Genomic DNA, 21225 nt, shown 5'->3' with positions numbered 1-21225 from the left:
TATGCCACAGAAGTTACTGGCAATCACACTTTATCATCACAACCGGCGACCAGACAAACCAATACTAGAAACCCAGTGACAAATGTCATCTTTGGATCCTTGCTTCTCACGTAGACCCCATTTACCACGCACTCCTTGCACGTCCTTCTTTGCTTCCTGCACTGTCAAAAGCAACTTGCATTCCCAACCCCCCCTGCCCCCCACCTCCCACCCCCCGCCCCCAAACCACCTGCTCCAGTGACGTGCTGGCTTGTTAAGAAAAGTCAATAAACCATAAAGCGACACAAGGACTGCCTTGTTTCTTTCAGGCCAGCACACCTTGGCACTATCACAAAGGTGGTTGTCACCCATTAAGACAAACAGAAACGGCAGCAGATTGGCCAACACTGAGCAAGTGAATGGAGGTTACCCCTTCCCTGTAAGCCCTGGGGACAAAGTACTGCAAACAAGCAATTCTTACACTGCCAAACAGCTCTCAGATGGTGCCAGTCCCGAGCCTCCCAAGCAGACCCTAACAGAAACACTGCTGCGGTGTCCATGCTCACTCTTGCCGACCTGCTCAAGTCTATGCCACTGGTCCGTGAGCACGTCTGTGCCAGGCACTCTGCTAAAGTCTTCAAATGCCCATATTTTATCCAGTGCCCTCAACAAATTCAAGAAGAAGGTACTCCTACTTTATAGCGTAGGAAGCTAAAGCTCAGAGTCATTAAAAATTCCATTCAAGTGGCTAGGGCATGTGGTGGAGTTTAAGGTTCAACCCACCATTGTCTTATGCCAAGGGCCATAACTCAGAGCCTATCTTTGACCTGTGAGCCTGCCCCACTTGTATGAACTATGTCCAATCCCAGACCCTACTTGTGAGAGTCTCTTACAAGGCATTCTTTTGCCCTTTCAAGATACTTACCGAAATAATTTGAGATAATCTGCAAGTGTAGGGATATCAGTAATGTCCTCCTAAGGAGAAATACAAGAGTTACTAGCAGGAATGTCACAGATGGCCCTGCTAGTCCACACCTGTGTCACCCAGCGTGTCAGTCAGGTGCCACAGAGACTTAACAAATCTGAATCAATTAAAATGAAATGAGAGACTGGGTTCCACGAACCGCAACAGCTATCTCTGGGGAAGAGGAGGAAAAGAATGGCGCTGAATGAGGAGCTTGCAGGGCTCCTGGGCAGGAGACAAAGTCCTGTTTTCTCAATTCTGGATGGTGACTTGGTTGGTAATATTAATTGTTAACATGTTACTTGTGCTTTTTTTTTTTCCTTAATGAGGATAAGAATGTGAAAAGAAGTTAAAAAAAAATCAACTTATATCTTTTATACCTACACATCATTCAAGTTAAAAATTGGAGTTAGAAATGATGATTTCATGTGTGAACAGATCTTTTGTAATTTTAAAGTTAAAGTCAGAAACTACAGTGGCTTCCAGGTCACTGATTAAATCTGAACCGGACCTGGTTCAAAGTTCATTCTGAGGTGGCAGTTGAAGGCTGGCTGCAGCCCGTAGAGCTATGGAGGGAAGGAGGGAATTTCTCACTTGTTACAAGAAGGATTGACTTCCTGTTACATTTTCAGTGCAGGTGGCAGGCAAAAAAAGAAGCTCCAGTTCCTGTTTGGCTCTGCTCTCCCGTGAAACCAGTGTCCCATGTTAAGGCAGTTCTTGATAAGAGAACTAACAGGGGGTTGGAATAAGAATGTAGCGCTCATTTGCATCCAGTTTCAGCGGACCCACTGCTTGGGTCTGATGTGATTAAACCGGCAATTAATTCCTTTGGTTGGAACAAAAGAAAAGTGCCCAGTGAAAGTCAAGCCACAGAGGCACTGCAATCACAAGGCTGTCATCCAACCGCCTCTCGGGGGGCGGGGAGGGGCAAGCGTGTTTACTGGTTTCTTTGTCCCCCCCCCCCCCTTAGGTATGACTAGAGAGTTTTAGTTTCTGAAATTAAAAAAAAAAATGTTTAGGAATGTTTGGTGATATCCCAGATCAGTGGTTCTCAACCTTCCTAATGTTGTAATCTTTACTACACTTCCTCTTGTTGTGATTCCCTAGCCATAAAATTATTTTGTTGCTACTTTTATGACTGTAATTTCGCTACTGTTATGAATTTTAATGGAGATGCCTGTTTCAGTTTTGTTCAACTCCCCAAAGGAGTTGCAAGCCACAGCTTGAGGACCACACTGTCCTAGAGAAAGGCCATCTCTCTTGTCAGCCTTACTCAGTGGCAACATATGACCAGACACTAAGGGTTTCCAAGCTTTTTCTTCACCTTCTTATGTGTCCCATGCTATAGGCTGTGTGGCTCTTTCTTCACTTACAGGACCAACTCTGTGTTTCCTGCTAGTGTAGTGGAGCCCACTGGGATTTCCCCACACACGGTGTCAACTGATCCCAGGCAGAAATGCAATACAAAAGTTTCCATTGGTGATGATAACATTAACCCTCCCTTGCAGAGCTAACCCGAGAAGAGCCAGTTCTTGCTAACTTTAAGCTTGTCACACGAGCAGCATATTTTTCTTTTGGAAGACATTTTCTCTTAGTGCCAGTGTGCACTTGTCAGGCCAGCTCCTGAGCTACCCGACGCATCCGTACCAAAGCGTTGTCAGCCTTTCCTCCTTCGAGAGTCACTTCCAAACTAGTCAGCGCAGCTTCCACTTCATCGACCTCGGACTTGGCTACAAAGTCCTGTATCTCAGCACACAGCGACAGCTTGCTGATGTGGTACTAAAACACGAACAGAGGGTTTTATTTTTGTTTAGTTAAACTAACGTGTGTCTTTGAGACAGGATCTTGCTAAATTGTTCAGGCTAGCCTCAAACTCTCTAGGCAGCCCAAACTGCTCTTGAATTTATGATCCACCTGCCTCAGTCCTCCCACATTGATAGGATTGCAGGTGCTCCCTCTACCTTATCTGGCTCACGACAGAAGGTTTTAGAAATGTTCCAGCCACAGATGGATCATTAACCATCTTCTTCTTTGAGAGGAATTTCCCTGGACTCCTGAACACCTTCTGGAAGGAGGTGTGTCTTTGCAGCGAATGACATCTAATTAAACTAATTTTGAGATTTACACTTAGTTGTGGTCAAACTTAGTCTTGCAGTGTCACTTGCAGGAGGCAAGTGATGGGAGTTGCAGAACAGGTGCCTTATGTGGTGTGCACTTTACATAGAAACCCAGTCTCTCAATTTTCATTCATGTCATCAAATGAATGGAATGCTTTAATCAGAACAAACTAAAATTCCTTCCCTCCCCCAAGAAAAGCTACAGACATTCCATAACCTGCAGGGCTGCAAAGATCAGCATCTCTTCTTCTGTGCAGTCGATTTCCTCCAAGAGAACAGCCCACCTGGCTTGCTCGTAGAGTTGGTTTATTCGTACAGCGTCATACTTGAGGAAGAAACAGATGCATATATAAATGTGGGCACCAATTTGTATTCCACAGTACAAAAGCCCTTGAACAACTGAGCTCATTCTTTATCTTCCCGCTGCCCCCACTTGCCTTTGACTTCTGAGGTTGGAAGGAACTTCCCCTAAATATTTCCCAGAGCTTTTTCAAGCATCTAAATCAATCCAGCTTAGGTCCCAGGATTTTTCCTCTCCATATAACAAGGATATTGAAAGTAAAAACAAGCACTTCATGATAGGTAGTCAAAGATGAAGCTAATTTTCAAACTTTGCCATTCCAAAAAGACTATGACAGGGACTTTTAAGAGGAAACTTTGTACCAATTCTTTAGGTAAAGCAGAGGAAGTAATATTCAAGTATTGACAGGACAACTTTGAAGAAGAACCACATTGAAAGAGATACTTGTACCATCAGACATCAAACACCGAAATCACAGCAGCATTGCATTGGTTTATGATGGACACCAGTTACTAATGCATGTGTGTGTGCACACACATGCACACACATTTACTAGAAAGTAAAAGCCATTATATACAGTATGGAAAATGCATGGGTATTTGGGGGGAAAATCCCAAACAAGGAAAAAAAAATAACATCACCCCAAATGAACTGGTGCATGGATTAAAGAATTAAACATACACAACCACAATGGGGCTCCAGTTCACACCACTGTGATGATTATGATCTGAAAATCAGGTAATAACCAGGGGTGGTGAGGATGCAGTGCCTTCAGGACACCAGTACACAGCTGGCTCTAACACGGGGCAGAGAAACCAGTAATAAAAACCGGGAGCCAGCAATTCTAATTCTATTCCTTTAAAAGAGTGAGTGTAAGACCTCAAACAGATACTTGGGACTTATTCACAGCAACGTTATCCAGAGTAGCCAAAATGTTGAAGCAACACAAATGCCAATCAGGAGATAAGTAGATAAACAAAAGGTAGTCCATAACACACACACACACACACACACACACACACACACACACACACACACACACACACACTAACCCATGTGGTGGTTTGAATGAGAATGTCCCCCATAGGCTCATATGTTTGGGTACTTAGTCCCCAGTTGGTGGAGCTGTTCGGGAAGGGTCAAGGGGAGCAACCTCATTGGAGGAGATGTGTTGCTGGGGGCAGGCTTTGAGGTTTCAAAGCCCATGCCATTCCCAGTTAGCTCTCTTGTCTCTGCTCCAGTGCTGTGCCTGCTGCCATGCTCCCCAACATAAAGGGCATGGACTCACCCTATAAAACTGTAGGTCATCAATAAACTCTTTCTCCTATAAAGTGCCTTGGTCAAGGTGTTTTGTCACAGAAATTGAGAAGTAACTACGATATTTGGCTTTTAAAAGGAAGGGAAGGGAAATTATCTGTTTGTCTATCTATCTATCATCTATCTATCTATCTACCTACCTACCTATCTTTCTATATCTACCTACCTACCTACCTATCTACCTATCTGTCTATCTATGTAAATTAATCAGGTCATGGAATGTTTTGAAAATTGACAGCAGCTATAGTTGAACAATTCTGTGAATACATAAAAAGCATTTAACTGTGCATATAGTGTGGGTGAATTTATGGTCTTTAAATGAGCGGAGGAAGCCTTCTGTTTCCCTTCCTTTCCCCCTTTCCTCCTTGCCCTCTTCTTCCTGCTTTTACTCTCTCTTTTTGTCTTGGGGTTGGACCTAGAACCTGGAGCAGGCTGAGTGCACGCTCTCTCCCTGGGGAGGAAGTTCAACATGACAAGATGATAAAAGTTACAATGTACAAAGTAGACTTGACATGCAAAATTCAGCATTTACAATGAGAAATAACCTTATAGGTTATATACATCTTAAGATAAAGATTGGAACATATTTCCATATATAGAAAAGACAATATCTATTAATATAAACAATTGTCATGAATGAATATAAAAATCAGACAGTCTAAGAGGTTATAGGGTCAACATAGACAGGTGTCTCACAGAGAAAACCAAATGGCCTTTTAAACACTGGAAAAGTTGACAAGCATTATCAAAAGTTAGCGAACCCAAAATAAAATAAGATGACAGAATTTCTGTTCTTTCAGACTGCAATATCTGTTAGGTATTTATGGTATCTGATGTTGTGGGAGGTGGAGTGGCTGGTAATCTTTGTTTTTTTGATTATGTTTCGGTCGATAAAAGAGCAAATTAGATAATATACTGACATGAATGACAGCTCCAATAAGGTAAAAAGCTGCCGGCTCAAAGCATGTAAAAGCCCTCATCTATACAGGGAGTACAAGGCCCTGGAAACCTGGCAAAATATAGGCTAGTAAACACGTGTGAAGAGTCTGCAAGGATGGTTAGCCATGACGTTGTTTGTTTTATTTTTTATTTTTTTAATTTTTGTTTTTGTTTTATTTTTGAGACTGGGTTTCTCTGTGTACCCTTGGCTGTCCTGGACTCTCTCTGTAGACCAGGCTGGCCTCGAACTCACAGAGATCCACCTGCCTCTGTCTCCTCTGGCTACTCTGGATTAAAGAAGTGCACCACTGCCCCAGGCTTGGACTCTCGATCCTATTTCAGCAAATTCTTGAGTGCTGGAACTATAGGTGTGTGCCATGATGCCTGGCTTCCAGGGAATGAGTTTTATGGTACATAAATTATAGTTCAACCAGGACTTGACAGCACAAGAAATACAGCGTGCCTGAGTCCAGCTGTGGGCGTATGTGAATCATGCCAGGTACAGGGGAGCCCAAAGCAGTTAGAGACGAGCCTGGCAATGTAGCCAGTCTCCTCTCAAAAACAAACAAACCCAAAGCCACACAACCACTACCACACCACACCACACCACACCAGACCACACCACACCACACAAAAGAGAGCCCTGTTTTAATTCACAGAATTATAAACAGAATCGAAATAGTGATGTCAAGATTGTCAGAACTTCATTTGGCTGACGAACTGTCCACCTAGATATCTGCTAGCCCCTCAGTCCCAGCATATCCACACGCCAACCATGACACAGGACACTAAACCTGTATCATCACTTCCATGATCTCAAGAAAGCTTACTGCTTACATCTGACCGCAAGGTTCTCTGTCTGCTGGGAATGGGGGGGGGGTGTCAGTATCCTGGGGTCTTCTAATGTGCTTATTGCCGACAAAACTTGAAGATACCGTGGACTGTCAGAGTTAGAAAAAAAAGGCTCTTTCCTCAGTTCACATGTTTCAAACATATTGAAAAGAGGCAAACGTATTAACCACAAACCAAATGAGCTGACTCATTCTTCTTAACAATAGTGTAATATGGGCATATCGTAATATATTTATTCAGCTCTCTACTGATGGACATGTAGGTGGTTTCCAATCTTTTCTTAATGATCTATAGTAGCAGTGTGTAAAATTATATAACTACCACTATGCTATAAATAGTACAGTTGCAGGTCAAAGTAGAGTTGTAATTCTTATAGATATTGCCATATTGCTTTCCACAGAGGATAGATTATTTTGTATTTTGTCTTACAATGAATATGTGAGGCCTACCCTGGATTTTATTCAACTAAGAAATATATATATATATATATGTGTGTGTGTGTGTGTGTGTGTATAAAACACAATGTCTGCTTTGATAAAGATTTTGCTCACTACGGTTTACTGTTTCATGTGGCAGACCTATGCCTTTTAGTTCCTTGGCTTTAAAGCCTGGCACTTTTTGATTCCCTGCACGCAGTTTAGTTTTTGGCTAATAATAATTGCTTGATAAGTACGTGAATAAATAAACAAACAGATGGGGGAATCCTTTGGTTACATAAAACAGGGCCAGAGTACTGACTTAGCAATTCAAACTGTATGAGTATATTTCCTATATGTCATTACTTGGTTTATAAACAATTTCAGGTAGATTATGAGACTAGAAAGCACAGAGCGACATACTTAATCTGGGGACTAAATGAGGAAAGACTTCAGTTGCAGCAGGGCTAAGGCTTAAAAATGCAGTCACAGATCCTCAGCAACAGGAATAACAAAAAAATCTCCTTTTGGGTTGTTGGTCAGGGGAGTCCAAATGACTCCTAAAGTATTATAGTTTATAGCTATCACCCTTGGTTGCCTCCCAGAAGTTGAGGGTGAAAATCCTGTTGATGATACTACAAATTTCAGTCACAGAACTCAGGAGTATGAGCTAGAGCTGACCTGAAAGCCTCCTTCCTGGAGTACAGCTTTCACAGTACCGGAATGTGCTATGCAAAATTCCAAGGAAGAAAAACAATTCAAAGTCCTATCCAGCTATGATACCTATGAACCTACGAATTGCAGCAATAACCAGCATGGAAAGACATTTTTAATTGTGCAGTAGTGGCACTCATGCCTTGGCAGTAACCAACAGCTGTCCAATTAGACCCAAGTGTCACTTAATAGGAGAGAAATCATGCCTGGTACTGGGAACCTAGGAGAACCTACTACCCTCACTTTCCTCAACAGTATAATTCTTAACTTAATTGTAAATACTTACTCTTATACACATAGGTAACTGTAGCTGTTATCCCTCATCAAAGAAGGCTATTTTTTGTTGTTGTTGCTACAAATGTTCAAAATTACAGGAGTCCACAACTGTTCAAAATGGGGAGAGTAACTGACTATGGGTCCTAGCCCTAGTTGACACATGTACAACACATCGCCTACACCTAACTCAGAACATTCTAGAAAAGAGGGTAAGAGCCAGATGACCAGATAGTCTGCCATGAAATTGTGTCTTCCAGATATGACAGTGAAGCTGTCATATACATCTGCCTAACTAACACCTGAACAATTCTAATAACAGTTGACATTCCAACATGGAGGGGGGAAGTCTCATGGGACCCCACTCATACATAATGAGCAACAAGCAGTTAATTACTGCTGAGTTAGAAATTAGTCATCCTCAGGGATGAAATCTGTAATCAATTATCCAATGCCAAGTAGTCTGCCTTAAACACACACACACACACACACACACACACACACACACACCACACAAATGGAGTCAGCACATTGTATTTATGTATTTATTCATATATATGCAAGAATAATAGAGAAGAAAAAAGATGCCATGAATTTGAGAGGGAGTGGAGAAGGTCATGTGAGGGGTTTGAAGAAGGAGAGGGGAGTGAATGACATATTTTAATTAAAAATAAAAAAAAATATTTTACTTCAAGCTAACATATTATTTTTAAAAAACTTTTGTAGGTAAGAAATATTTTATAGTTTATAAAGCAATTTTAAAAACAACAAAAAAGTGAATTCACAAAAAAATGTATTGCTTTGTGTCTAGTAGACAGTGCAAAAAAGAAACCACAAACAGTGGTTCACAAGGAACGTAAACAAAGAGCAGAGAACAGAACAAAGCAGTTGCTTAGGAGAGGGATACATTCATGATCTCTGAATACTTTTGCTGAAAAGCCAAAGTTTCCTCTTTTTACCACAATTCACTTGGGATCATGCATTCCAGACACAGGGCGGACCATCAGCTTTAACTTTTGTCCCATCCAAGGGCTAGGCAGAGTTTTTCCATGGAAATGACAAAGGAAAAAAAAATGACAAGGAATAGGGCTCAGTCAGTAAAATGCTTAACATGAGGACCTGAGATGGAGTCCCAGCACCCAGCACGGTGGTCCTCTCTGTAATCCAGGGCCTGGGCCGGGGTAGACAGGAGAACTCAGAGGCTTGCTGCCAGCCAATCTAGCTGAATTTGGTGAGTTTAGTGTTTCAGTTAGAGACTTTGTCTTAAAAATAAGCCAGAGTGGTAGAGGATGACGTCTGATGTTGACTTTGGCCTTCATACGCACACACACATCCACACATGCACCCCCACACATGAACACATGCATGTACACACATCCCTAAAACGAAATGAAAAAGAGTAAGGTTTTTTTTTCTGGTTGGTTTTTGTCTGTTTGTTTTTGTTTTTGTTTTGTCTTTTGAAGAAATTAAGTAGGGAAGGTAGGGACCTGAGATGAGCCTTTGAAAGACAGATATAAATCAACTAAGAAGGCCGAGACGCTGCTGCAGAGGAGAAAAGTATAGAGAAAGGTTGAGGCAAGCTCCTCACACAAAGGCTCAGAGAGAAACCCAGCCTGCTTAGGGTGGATGCAGGGGGTTGCCTGGCCACCCAGAGACTACACTGTTTCATTTTATGTTTTCTACAATGGGCCAATTAGCGGCTGATGCTCCACCCGACTCCGCACAAATGGCTAACCCAGAGGCGGGAAGGCAAGAGAAGTCCCAAAGACTCATCTCATCTCTCCTTAATTTTCCAAATAAGCTACAGGTGGAGACTGGGCCTAAAATTGGAGTTGGTGACTTGCAGGGCTCTTTGCTTAGATGAGCCCCTTTCCCAAAAGGCATTCTAACACTGTGGTGGAGTCTTTGTGGTCCTGGCTTGTTCTTAAGAACAGGCTCTCAATCACACCACACAAGGAAAACAAGATGAAACAAAAGAACACTTTCTTACTTTAGGATTCAAGTCAAAGAAGGTGTAGTATTTAAATCTCAGCAGTAGCTGCTCATCCTCTTGAATGTTTTGTTCCATAAGGGATCTTGAGGAGTCCAGCCAACTAGGACAGAACAGGTTAGGATTTAATAAACCAGTCCACGTTGCACTCATAGCCACCCCCAACATTGCATTTTAAATAAATCCATCAACAATGTCAACAAAACCAATGAGCACACAATAGCTTATATTTGCACTTTACCATACTGTTTTTAAGATAAAAAAATATTCTTAATGATATATGAAAGTGAAGGAGCCATGAGGGTTTGCTGACCGCTGGTGAAGCACCTGCTGGGCCTGCATCTCCCCTTTGTGCCGAGCTCAGCATGGCAGGAGTTGATAGCTAGTGTTTCTTTCCTTTTCCCCACCCCTCTCTCTTCCTTCCTTTCCTTCCTTCCTTTCTTCCCTCCTTCCTTTTCTTCCTCCCTCTCTTTTTATTTCTTTAATTTGAGAAAAAAATCTCACTTGTAGTCCAAGCTGGCTTTGAACATGTGATTCCTTTGCCTTGGCTTCCTGAGCACCGGGGTTAGATATGTACCACCATGTTTGTCGTTACCTCAGCGTAGCAGATGGAGTGACCATGTCTCAGCGAATTGGATGATTTATGCAAGGTTATAGCTCCATGTGGAGCGGCATGTAAGTCTGTATCTGACCACCTGTCCTGCTGTTACACTGTGGTCAGCCCAAAGCTAGGTCCAGCTTAGCCAGTGTCCGGCCTTTTGACAAGCAACACAGCATTGTCATCTACAAAGTTCATGATCTCGAACTGTACAACAGTTAGAAATTAAGAAAAAAAAAACAACCTCGTAATTTAAGGAACTTGACACTTTTGTGTTGGGATACATTTGTGGTTATCTTGTGCATGTGTGAGCTATGGGTCGTGCATTGGACATGCCTGGTAGACTTTTCTACAGTGATGGGAAAAGGCACATGTGCTGGGCAATGCATTAATCTCTAGCCAGATGTGGCTACTAAACATTTAAATGTGAGTAATGTTGCATCTTAATTTTAATTAGGGAGAAGCGACGGTCTACAAAATAAAGTGTGCGCTGGGTTGACCACCTTCAACGTCTCTAACTGGTTCATAGAGGCCACCATGCTTCTAGACTACTCTCTATGCCCCAACACTCTTTTCACACCCGTAACAGTAAGAATTATAGTCATGGATAGTAAGACATCAAGTTATCTGAATACAACAGTTTTGTCACCCTTTACAGGCACTGGGACCACCATAGTCTGTGTTCATCTTTTTTTTTCTGTTAAAGATAGCCCTCTTAATTTTGCTAAGAAGAACAATATTCATGGCTATTAACTCAAAAATTAGATAGTCCCCATCTCTTAGTGTATGAATGCCAGTTCAGACAGGAGGAAGATGGAGCCCCACCCTTACCCTGCATTCATCTTGGCTTTATCAACCAAAGATCGAGGCTGGAACATGTCGGCTAGTACATCCGGTGGTGGAGGAGGTTGGCTGAAGGCCAGGACATTGCAGTTTTGCTCCGTCAAAGGGCTGTCACCAAACCAAGTCATAGTGGATAAGGCTGGTGTCCCATTGATGGGGTCATATGTGGGTGTCATGGTCTTACTGTACAAGCCAGGGCTTACTATGAGGCAAGGAAAGAAACATTTTAGAAGATTATACTAAAATGAGTTTCAAATTTAAATGGACCAGGAGTCAGGATGGTAGGTCAGTTACACATAGATAAAGATTCTGTCTGGACCTTCCAGTTTTGGGATCCCAGATATGTAAAAGTTTCCCAAAACCTACACAGATAAATGTTGGTAAGTAAGTCTTTTCTAATCAAAGTTCACTTATTTCCCCATGCTATTAGCAGATTGAGAACATAGAAACAAAGTGTCTCAGACAGCAAAGAGCTATGTTGCTCCTCCCTCTCCACCCCCAGGCAGGGTTTCTCTGTGTAGCCTTGGTTGTCCTGGACTAGCTTTGTAGACCAGGCTGGACTCGAACTCACAGAGATCCACTTGCCTCTGCCTCCCCAGTGCTAGGTATGTTTTTTTGCTTTTAAGAATACAATAGCTGGTTATCTGGCTCTAACACTGAACTCAAATCCCCCTTTTACTCTTTGTATTGGAATATACTATACAAGAGAGCCCACGATATTGCAAGAAAGCTAGTGAAGTTGTTTTGATATGGGAAGAAAAGAGTATACCTCCTCCAAATCTTAACCTGCCTTTTCCTGTACAAGCCAATGAAAACAGGCTTAAGAAAGAGCCACACAAAGACAAACCAGGAGAAGAAAAATATGTTTAAATGATACAAGTTACCTTCTTTCTAAAATTTACTTCTTTCACCCACAATTCATGGCAATATGTACTAGCATTTTAAAACATAAGATACGCAATTAAAACCATGAGCTACTAGGCATACCTTTGTACAAGTCTAAATTTAAAACATTTCTAAGCTTAACTAGATATTCCCTTCTCAACTTGTCAGTTGATCCTTCTTTGCTTGGAGAGGAAGTGGGGGTGGTGGGGGATGGAGGGAGAAGAAAAGGAATAGTGAGAGGCATAGATCCCATCTCTTGCTTTAAGGGTTCTGGTGGCTCCTTTAGACCCTCTGATCCTGAGGGTCTGGAGGGAGGAAAAGACAGAAAAACAGACAGACAGACAGACAGATAGACAGACAGAGACAGAGACACACAGAGAAAAACAGAGAGAGAGAGAGAGAGAGAGAGAGAGAGAGAGAGAGAGAGAGAGACAGAGAGAGAGAGAGACAGAGAGATTGATTGATTGATTGCCTAATTGATTGGTTGGTTGGTTAATTCATTGATTGACTGATTGATTGGCTTTCCTTTGGGATCTACAGTCACAGTTATAGCCACAGCTGGAACAGCAGCCCCTCACCTGGGGAGCCTGAGCTTGTTGAGGAGCTTTCCAAGTCCAGGATGTCTTCAATCACTGGCTCTTTATTATTTTTTTCTTTTTTCTTTTTCTTCTTAGAATAGTCACCAGAAGGCCTTAACAACGAAAGTTCTTCTGGTCTTCTAATATCTAAAATAAAACAAAGTAACAACTAACAAAAACAAAAAGCAAGAAAACTAAAAAGCGAAAGAATTCCTTTTGAGCCTCAAAGCCATTCTAAGTATTTGACAGGTCTCAGGGGATGGTGGCTGCAAAGGTCACCCAGCGCATCCCTTTTGGAAGACCAGAAAGGGACAAAGACCCTCAAGATGGATAAGGATAGCAAATGGCGGCAGAAGTTTCAGTTAGTGTAATTTATAGTTTGTGTTTTAATGTGTGATGAAAAGATTTCTAACATACCCAGTGCAAAGGGGATGGGACAGTGCCTTCACCGCAGGTTTCCCACCAGCTTCAACCGTGGTCAGCGCTACGCGCTGCTTATGTTATCTATAAGCTACCATTTTTTCTCTTTTCCTCCCCCGTCCATCTCCTTCCCTCTGCCCCCCTCCCCCCCATTTTTGTAACTAACCACAAGGCACATCTTTTTTTCTTTGTGGACCACTGCCTCTGAGATCTTTTCTTTTCCCCTACATAGTACGCGTCCCTGTGGAGGTGTCCTCATGGTGTCCTGCCTTGCCTTCTGAGTCTCCGTCATTCCAATGTATGCCAACCTGACTTCCAATAGTTTGAGAGCATCTATGTGTCTGTCAAGGGTTTGTGCTGGCTGCTAGCCATGTTCTGCTCTGCCCGCCTCCAACGGTCCATGTGAGAGCATCTATGCTCCTCCCCACAAAGAGCCTTCAGTGGTAGATTCCTTCTTTGGTACCTTCACACTGCCTCCCAGAGGTCCTGGCTGGCCACAGTGTGATGCTCTTACTGGAAACCGGATGTTTACGATCTCTCTTCCCTGTTTCCACACAGTATCTCCTGGCATCAGGACCTAAGTTCTAGGTCCCTTATCTCAGAGTTGACTCTTGAAGAAACCAAGCCATGATAGCCCTTCCCCAACTCATCCCAGGGTACACTTGTGGTCATTACTGCTGATAACACACTGAGCAGCTTTAATTTCAGCTAAGGTCCAAGGAAGGGGCTGCTTTAAGGGTCCTGGCCCTGCTCTCCTAGGTCCTTTCTTCCACTCAGCTCATGAACTATTTGGTGTGCTGAGGCCAGAGCACAGCAGCTGACTTACCCCATCATCTAGGCTGACTGTCAAGCTACAAAACACACCTGGAACCAACCCAGATGCATATTTTATACACACCTGATAACTCAATTATAGTGTAAGCATTAAGCATAAAACAACAAAGTGAAACTCCGCCTAAGATCTGCTCCTCTTCTACTCTTCAGGGAGTCTGCCATAACGCTGTATCTATCCCAGCCAGTGGGGATTGCTGAGATGTTAAGAGCTGCCATTAGGATAGTGTCATCTCTGTGATATTATACCATGAGACACCAGTTCATTAGGTGGGCCTGGGGCACATGCAGATACTCCCAGTAGTTTTGAGGCTGAGGCAGGAGGATCATGAGTTTGAGGTAAGCCTTAGCTACATAAGATCATATTTAAAAGCCAAACAAAAATAAGATTAGGTTTCTATTAATAAATAATGTGTGTGTGTGTGTGTGTGTGTGTGTGTTACGTATGCAGATATTTGTGTGTATGCAGGTACACTGCACCTGTGTGCACATGTGTGTGAGGCTAGGGGACATCCTTGGGTGTCATTCCTCAGGCATCTTCCAGGTTGTTTTTCTGAGACAGGGCCTCTCACTGGCCTAGACCTTGCCAAATAGGCAGGCTAGTTGGCCAGTGAATGCAAAAGACCAGCCTCTCTCTGCCCCTCGTTCCTGAGACTGCAAGTGTGTAGTGCTGTGCCCATCTTTTTAAAAACAAGGTCTCTAGGGGCTTGATAAGGCAAGCACTGTACTGATAAGCTCTCTTCCTAAAGAGAACTTTCCTGATTAAGCTTCTTAATGACTTTTTCAGGAGCCACATACTAATGAAGGAATTAGAGTGTGCCGGACCCTCACCTCAAAGACAGAGACTACTCCATGTGTCACAGTGAAGGATTTAACCAAAGTCTCACTTTTTTGTTTGTCTTAAAAATCCAAGAGTATGCTAGGCGTGGTGGTGCATATCTGTAATCCCAGCACTCAGGGAGGCAGACACAGGTGGATTGCAGTGCGTTCAAGGCCAGCCTGGTCTACAAAGTGAGCCCAGGACCTCAAAGGCTACACAGAGAAAACCTGTCTCAAAAAAAAACAAAACAAAACAAAGCAAACAACCCAAAAAAAATCTGAGTGTAGTTTGGAGAGGCATTCTTAACATGCCTGCTTCTCCCTACAAAGGTATATGAACATTTAATTGTAAGCTTGTGGAAATGACTCTGAGTTATGCAAATAGTGTTCCTTTCCTTTCATTCCACTTGAAGGGCTGCAGTGCTCTGCACTAGGTGTGGGAGTTTACTTCCTTGTAAAGGAGGGTTCTCCAGCCATTGCTTGAGGCGGGCAGAAAGCACAAGTAATTTTCCTGTCTTCCTTTGCCAAGAGTCTAAAGGGCACCGTGGGCCTCGGTAGGGAACTCACTTAGCACTTTGCAGATATCAGCGACAGCCTTAAACACCACAGCTGAGAAGCTGACTCGAAGTCGCACTGTCTTGGCATTGGGTAGGCGAAGGCGAAGCATTTTATGCTGAGGGGTGAAGAGGAGCTTGGCGTCGGCCTGGACCCCGCACTTGTCCAGGGTCCAGTGGGTCTTCAGAAGCCAGCAATGCTTCTGCTCCCACCACAGAGCAAAGTCTGACCAGTCCTGGGCTATGTCTGCAAAAGTGGAAAACACAGTAAATCGTATGAGAGGAGGCTGAGCACGAGGTTCCAGGCACCCCGGTCTCTTCACAGCGCAAAAAGCGCCGCAATCTTTTGCTTATATTCTCTTTATGGGTCAAGGCTCAACAGTTCTTACCTTCCTTCCAAAGTCTCCTAGGAGGGGCAGGAATACATGGTGTCTGAACTCTACCCTCATTTACATTTAAGTATCACGACAAAAACAAAACAAAATCTTTCTTCTGATGAATGGTAAATACCCTCAATCCCTCTGCCCACCAATCTTGATGGCTTTAATCAATCTTAATCTCCTCTAGAAACGAAGTCTTTCACTATTGGATCCAAGGGAACAGGATGGTCCACCTAGGCCACCCAGGCCACCCAGGCCACACATGCCACGGAAAGCTCTCTTAGCCACATGTGGCTTCTCTTGCAGTTTACAAAGCACCTGGGCTGATGCCAGACCTATGCATTCTCCCTTCAGTGTCAGCATCCACACCCTGACTGTCCCTCAACATCAGTATCAGAGGTCTCCCTTCCCTGGTGTGAAGTCAATTCAGTCTTTCATTTTGCTGAATTAAGAGACATCAGCAATTCCTACCCGGACCCGGAGACAGGGTTCTCCCTGTGTAGGCCTGGCTGTCCTGGAACTTGCTCAGTAGACCAGGCTGGCCTCAAGAGACATCACCATTTTAATTTACTTGTTATTTCTCCCTTGGTGAACGCTGCTGCTTCTTTTTGAATTAGCAACCTCTTCTCTCAATGTTCTTGGGTAGAAGCATGAGATTATTATGGAAGACAATGAGTCAGTGATTGTTCTCTGTGGCACAGAAACTAGGTGCTGTGGCTGGGGTATGGCTTGAGTGTCCCCTGAGGCTCTACGCGTTGAGGTTTGGTCCCCACTGTTAGGAATGAAGAGGGTAGAAACTTAATCTGCCCTTGGTTTCCGGAGATGAAGTCTGCGGAAATGGAGCATTTCTGGTTGAATCTAGTGGCTTTATAAGAAGAGATAGGAAAACCCACGTCTCACACATGCGCACATGCATTCATGTACACACACATGCCTTGCTACATGATACCTGTGCTGTCTTGAAAGCCAGAACCATGTGCCAAAATAATCATCTTTTCTCTACAGTCACCAAACCTCAGGTATTTTTGGTGTAACAACAAAGAAATAAACCAATGTAATCCTCAACAGAAATGTCTATTAAGAGAATACACACACACACACACACACACACATCACCACCAACATAAAATGAAATGGAGATAACTCAAATGTGCATCAGGGGATAAGTAGATAAATTGTGATAGGCTCACAAAATAGAGTATTATTTAGCAACAAAACTAGATGAACTCAAACTATATGCAACAATATGGACTTCTTTCAAACATAAAATTAAATAAAAGAAAGCAGCTGATTAAAAATATATCCTTAAGCCAGGCATGGTGGCACACGCCTTTAATCCCAGCACTTGGGAAACAGAGGCAGAGGCAGGTGGATCGCTGTGAATTCGAAGCCAGCCTAGTCTACAGAGTAAGTGCAGGACGGTCAAGGCTACACAGAGAAACCCTGTTTCGAAAAACCAAAACCAACCAACCAACCAAACAAGCAAAACTCCACAAAAACAAAAACAAACAAACAAAAAGAATATATCCTTTATAAGCCCATTTACAGGAAATTCAAAAAAGTGAGGTAAGAGGCCAGGATAGTGGTGGTCCTTAGTGAAACAATGATGGGGAGTGGGTAGCAAGTGTGGGCTTGAGAGGGGGAGCCGGTGATGTGTCTTCTTGATTTGGGTGATGGCCATGTGAATATGGACATTCACTGACCAGAGCCTTACAAGTGTACTTTTCCATATACACATTACCTTCTGTTGAAGGTGCACTTAGAAAAGTGCTTTGTCTAAGTCTAAATGAAAAGCCAGCATCCAAGGCCTCAAATAAACACAAAACAATATTAAATTCTAAGGCCAGAAGACGACTTCTTCTCTGTTGACGGGCATGTGTGCAATGACACACTGACAACAGGCTGAGTTTAGCTGAAGTTCACAAGTATCCACAGAGAATGGACACAGTAGTCTACTGCCATGTCACCTCAGATCACTGTGGGTGTCTTGTGTGATGACCCTTGACCTTGTAGGACTGTAGCATTCTACCTTCCTGAGAGCTTTTGTTTGCCACCAAAGACTCAAGCTTTTGCGGTAGTGGCTGGGTTTGCCTTATGTTCTTTCATGGTCCCTGCTTCTCCTCCTGGGAGAAATTATGGGTTGGGAAGAGGAACATGAGCTCAGGAAGTGGAGGGCCAGCCACGGCATGGTGAAGTAGCAGAGAGGGCTTCAGGCACAGGAAAACCATGGAGAGCGAGTGACTTACTCATCTGCTCTGCCAGTTTGAGCATCACTCCCCCGACATGCAGGTCCCCAGACACTTGCAACGTCACCTCTTTCTGCTGCTTTTCACTGGCGTGGTCAACTCGGACCACAAGCTCCCAGGATGCAGATGCAAAGTCACCGGATGACAGCATTGTGGCACTGGCAGGTGTCTTCGGGGACAAAAGGCAAACATATGTCAGAGTGGCAGAGGACAGTGGAAGGTGCTGCAGGTTCTCAGTGAAAAGCCATTGCCTTTCATTTTTATATTTATTTTAGATTCTTGCTCAAAGAATTCTGCAGTGCTCTTGGACACTAAATTAGAAACTTAACATAAACATAATCTCAATTATCTAAAGTTCTGTATCTTCTTTTCTCTTCTGGGGTATGTTCTCCCCCCTCCCCCATACACACACATAATGTATCAATCTTGATTTTTTTCCCCTTCTGCTAATTTTTCTTAACTCTTTGAACTATTTTGACAAAATACATAAACCATAGCAATACTCCATGAGATCTTAACGTAGCCCCCATCTTTACTGAGATATAGTTTGTGTGTGATTAAAGTGTACGTATTTTAATGTAACAGTTCAACACACTTTGTTGTATGAAAATTATGCTTCAATAAAGTCAATTTTAAGAAGCTTTCCACTAAAGCCATTTTCACTAAAATCCTCTCTCTAGCATCTCTAATACATCAGTGCTATTATCTTCATCCCAGTAATATTGGTACCTTCTGGTATGAGGACCCTAAAACAAAATCTCAACAAAATAACTGTATATCAGTCACTATCTTACCTTAATGTGCATGATGGCATAGACACATGACAATAACTATTGTCGTGTATTTGATTTTTCTTAAGCTAATGTCTTATTTCTATAATGTTGGGCCTTGTGATTCTAGTCAAATGAGCTTAGCACTGAGCTATATGCCTCTTCCTCCAAAGCAAGTCACTGGTTTAAAGCACACAATAATTGATGCATAAATTACATTAAGTGTTTTATTTTTACTTTTTGAGACAAAGTCACTCTATTGCCTCTACCTTGCATTCCTCTTGTCTCAGCCTCCCAAGTGCTGACATGACAGGTCTATGACCCCACTCTTCTCTCCATAATGTATTTGGACACATTTTTTGGGCAAAATATTAAGAAGAGAAACATGAGTGACAGGGCAAAATTTAGTCTTGAAGATAGGGTAGCAAGTTGAAGCCTCCTAGGCGTTGAGAGGAGAGAAAACAATAGACCCCAGACTGAGATGATCTGGTGGTTCTAGGAACTATTCAAAGCAGCCAAAACTCAAGCTGTTGGCTCAGATGTTACCACTAATGTGGGCTTTTTAAAGAACCTTAAATAAAGGCCATTTAAATGACCATAAGGGATCCTTTTCACAGCTCTATGTTAGACAGCTTATGAGAAGCCTGTATTTCATAAGGCCTATCTTGAGGGACCCACTGCACCCATATTCCCAACGCAGCACTCCTTAGGGTGACACCCAGTCTCAGGGCATCCTATGGAGGTGTGGGGCAGAGCCAGAGACTCTGAGACCCAGCCAGCTTCTGTGGCTCATACTCTAAAAATGGAGGTGTAGAACTCAGTACCTGCTTCAACTTCTCAGACGAAGCTGGGCCGGTAATAGTGTCCAGGAGGCACTGCTTTCACAGTGATGGATCATTAAACCACCCGTGCCATACCACGTGTTCATCTCTGCTGGTGTGTTTGCAAGCACTAAGTTAATAACCTCAAAAATACATAGATACATTTACTACCACAAATCCATAGGTGGATTCGTGCACACCTGAGTATGATCGGGACAGATTTAAGGTGTTTGAATCAAATTCAAGACTTCAGGAGTGTTCTATAACCAGAAGCATCCCAAGGGTGCTGTGCAGGGATGCAGTGCTGTGTTTCTCAACATAGAGGCCCTCAGGGCGCGCAACTGTTTGCATTTAGTGATTGAGCTGGCTGTAATGCTTGCTCCCGCATGAGCCTGCGGGAGCATTTCTGCACTGTGCACCAGCTACCATCCCGGTGCCAGCTCCCCCGCCAACACCCATTTTACAAAAACAGGAGAGAAAACTTTTAACACACAAATGAAATTCTAGCTTTTAACCACATCTATCCTTTTTACAGACAGAGCAGCAGTGAAGAGACAATACAAACATTATTTTTTTTTAAAGGTGATTTCTTTTTGCTCATTCCCTTGGCCTTCAGACACAGGGTCCTTAGTTTTCCTGACCGGAGTGGTTAAAACGTTTGTTTAGACAATAGATATATTTTTTACAACGAAAATTCATCCTAAAATTAAGACAATCTGGTTTTCCTACATTCCTTTCCTATCTCTCCGCGCCTTCTTTTGGCCTAAAGTTTTCATACTCAACAAGCTGTTACTTGTGGAGTAAACTTCAGCGGGTGGAAGCACACCCAAGGAGACCAAAATAGGACTTACCTTCCCCGGTTAAGGGTGCTCCCGCCACAGCTCAAAGAACGACGGGAAGAAAAGTGAGCGATGAAAGCCTGTAATATAACCGGACCCTTGGTTTTGGAGTGTGTTGCAAGGTATGCTCTGTGCCCAGCCACCTGTCCCTTGCACATTAACGACAACAGCCCGCGCTGAACAGAAGTTAATTTGAGCGGCCAGATTACTGGGCCCAAGAAGGTGATCACATCCAGCCCGGGAGCTCACCTGCTATGGAGCCTGCCGGGTCCAGTAGCCCGCACGTGGACAGCCTGCGTCTCCAGAGACCGCCTTGGGCGAGCAGGATTCTCTCGGGCACCTCACAAGGCTGCGGTGGGACCAGTGACTCTACGGGGACTTCTCGACAGCCAGTGTAAGCTCCTGGAGCCCGGCGCGCAAGCACAGCCCGCGTGTCGGGGCCGCAGGGTCCCAGCGCAGGCTAGCATGCCGGGCAGGCGGGGGCACGCCCAGCCTGGCCTGCAAGGTCTTGCTCGCTTGCTTGCAGTTAGGGTGGAATGGAGCCTCAGGGCTGCTCCAGGCAGGAGCCAAGCAGCCTGGAACACTCCACCCCTCCCGCCTCCACTTTTATAAGGTTTTTCCTGGACGCCTCCAGGGTTCTGGGTACCTGCGTCCCAAAGCTCAGCGGACTTCCCTGCCCCTTAGGTAAATTCATCACTGAGACCCGGGTGGTGGGGGGTGGGTGGGGAGGGGTGGGCGTCGGGAGAATCCCTTCCTGTCTGCAACAGTCTGCCTATGCG

General features: G+C 43.7%; 1 protein-coding gene across 3 annotated transcripts in view; it reads right to left on the bottom strand.

Moving 5' to 3' along the window:
* FERMT1 (FERM domain containing kindlin 1) overlaps positions 1-20956 on the bottom strand; it is a 35392-nt gene extending 14436 nt beyond the window's left edge. Inside the window, exons 1-10 of one of the 3 annotated variants that reach the window (XM_084777256.1) lie at positions 20696-20956; positions 20459-20526; positions 18017-18185; positions 15404-15637; positions 12767-12913; positions 11292-11505; positions 9863-9965; positions 3278-3385; positions 2591-2722; positions 905-954 (exon numbers count right to left, since the gene is read on the bottom strand). In XM_084777256.1, coding sequence (XP_084633382.1) covers positions 905-954; positions 2591-2722; positions 3278-3385; positions 9863-9965; positions 11292-11505; positions 12767-12913; positions 15404-15637; positions 18017-18167 — 1139 coding nt within the window. In that variant the 5' untranslated portion in view covers positions 18168-18185; positions 20459-20526; positions 20696-20956. The remainder of the gene's footprint in view (positions 1-904; positions 955-2590; positions 2723-3277; positions 3386-9862; positions 9966-11291; positions 11506-12766; positions 12914-15403; positions 15638-18016; positions 18186-20458; positions 20527-20695) is intronic. The other 2 variants (XM_084777257.1, XM_084777258.1) reach the window with 2 other exon arrangements.
* Positions 20957-21225: the final 269 nt, after the last annotated feature.

This window comes from Acomys minous (genome assembly GCF_964271855.1).
Source record: "Acomys minous genome assembly, chromosome: 3".
Classification (NCBI taxonomy): domain Eukaryota; kingdom Metazoa; phylum Chordata; class Mammalia; order Rodentia; family Muridae; genus Acomys; species Acomys minous.
Note: the sequence above shows the minus strand (reverse complement) of the source record. Positions and strands in the feature narration are given on the sequence as shown.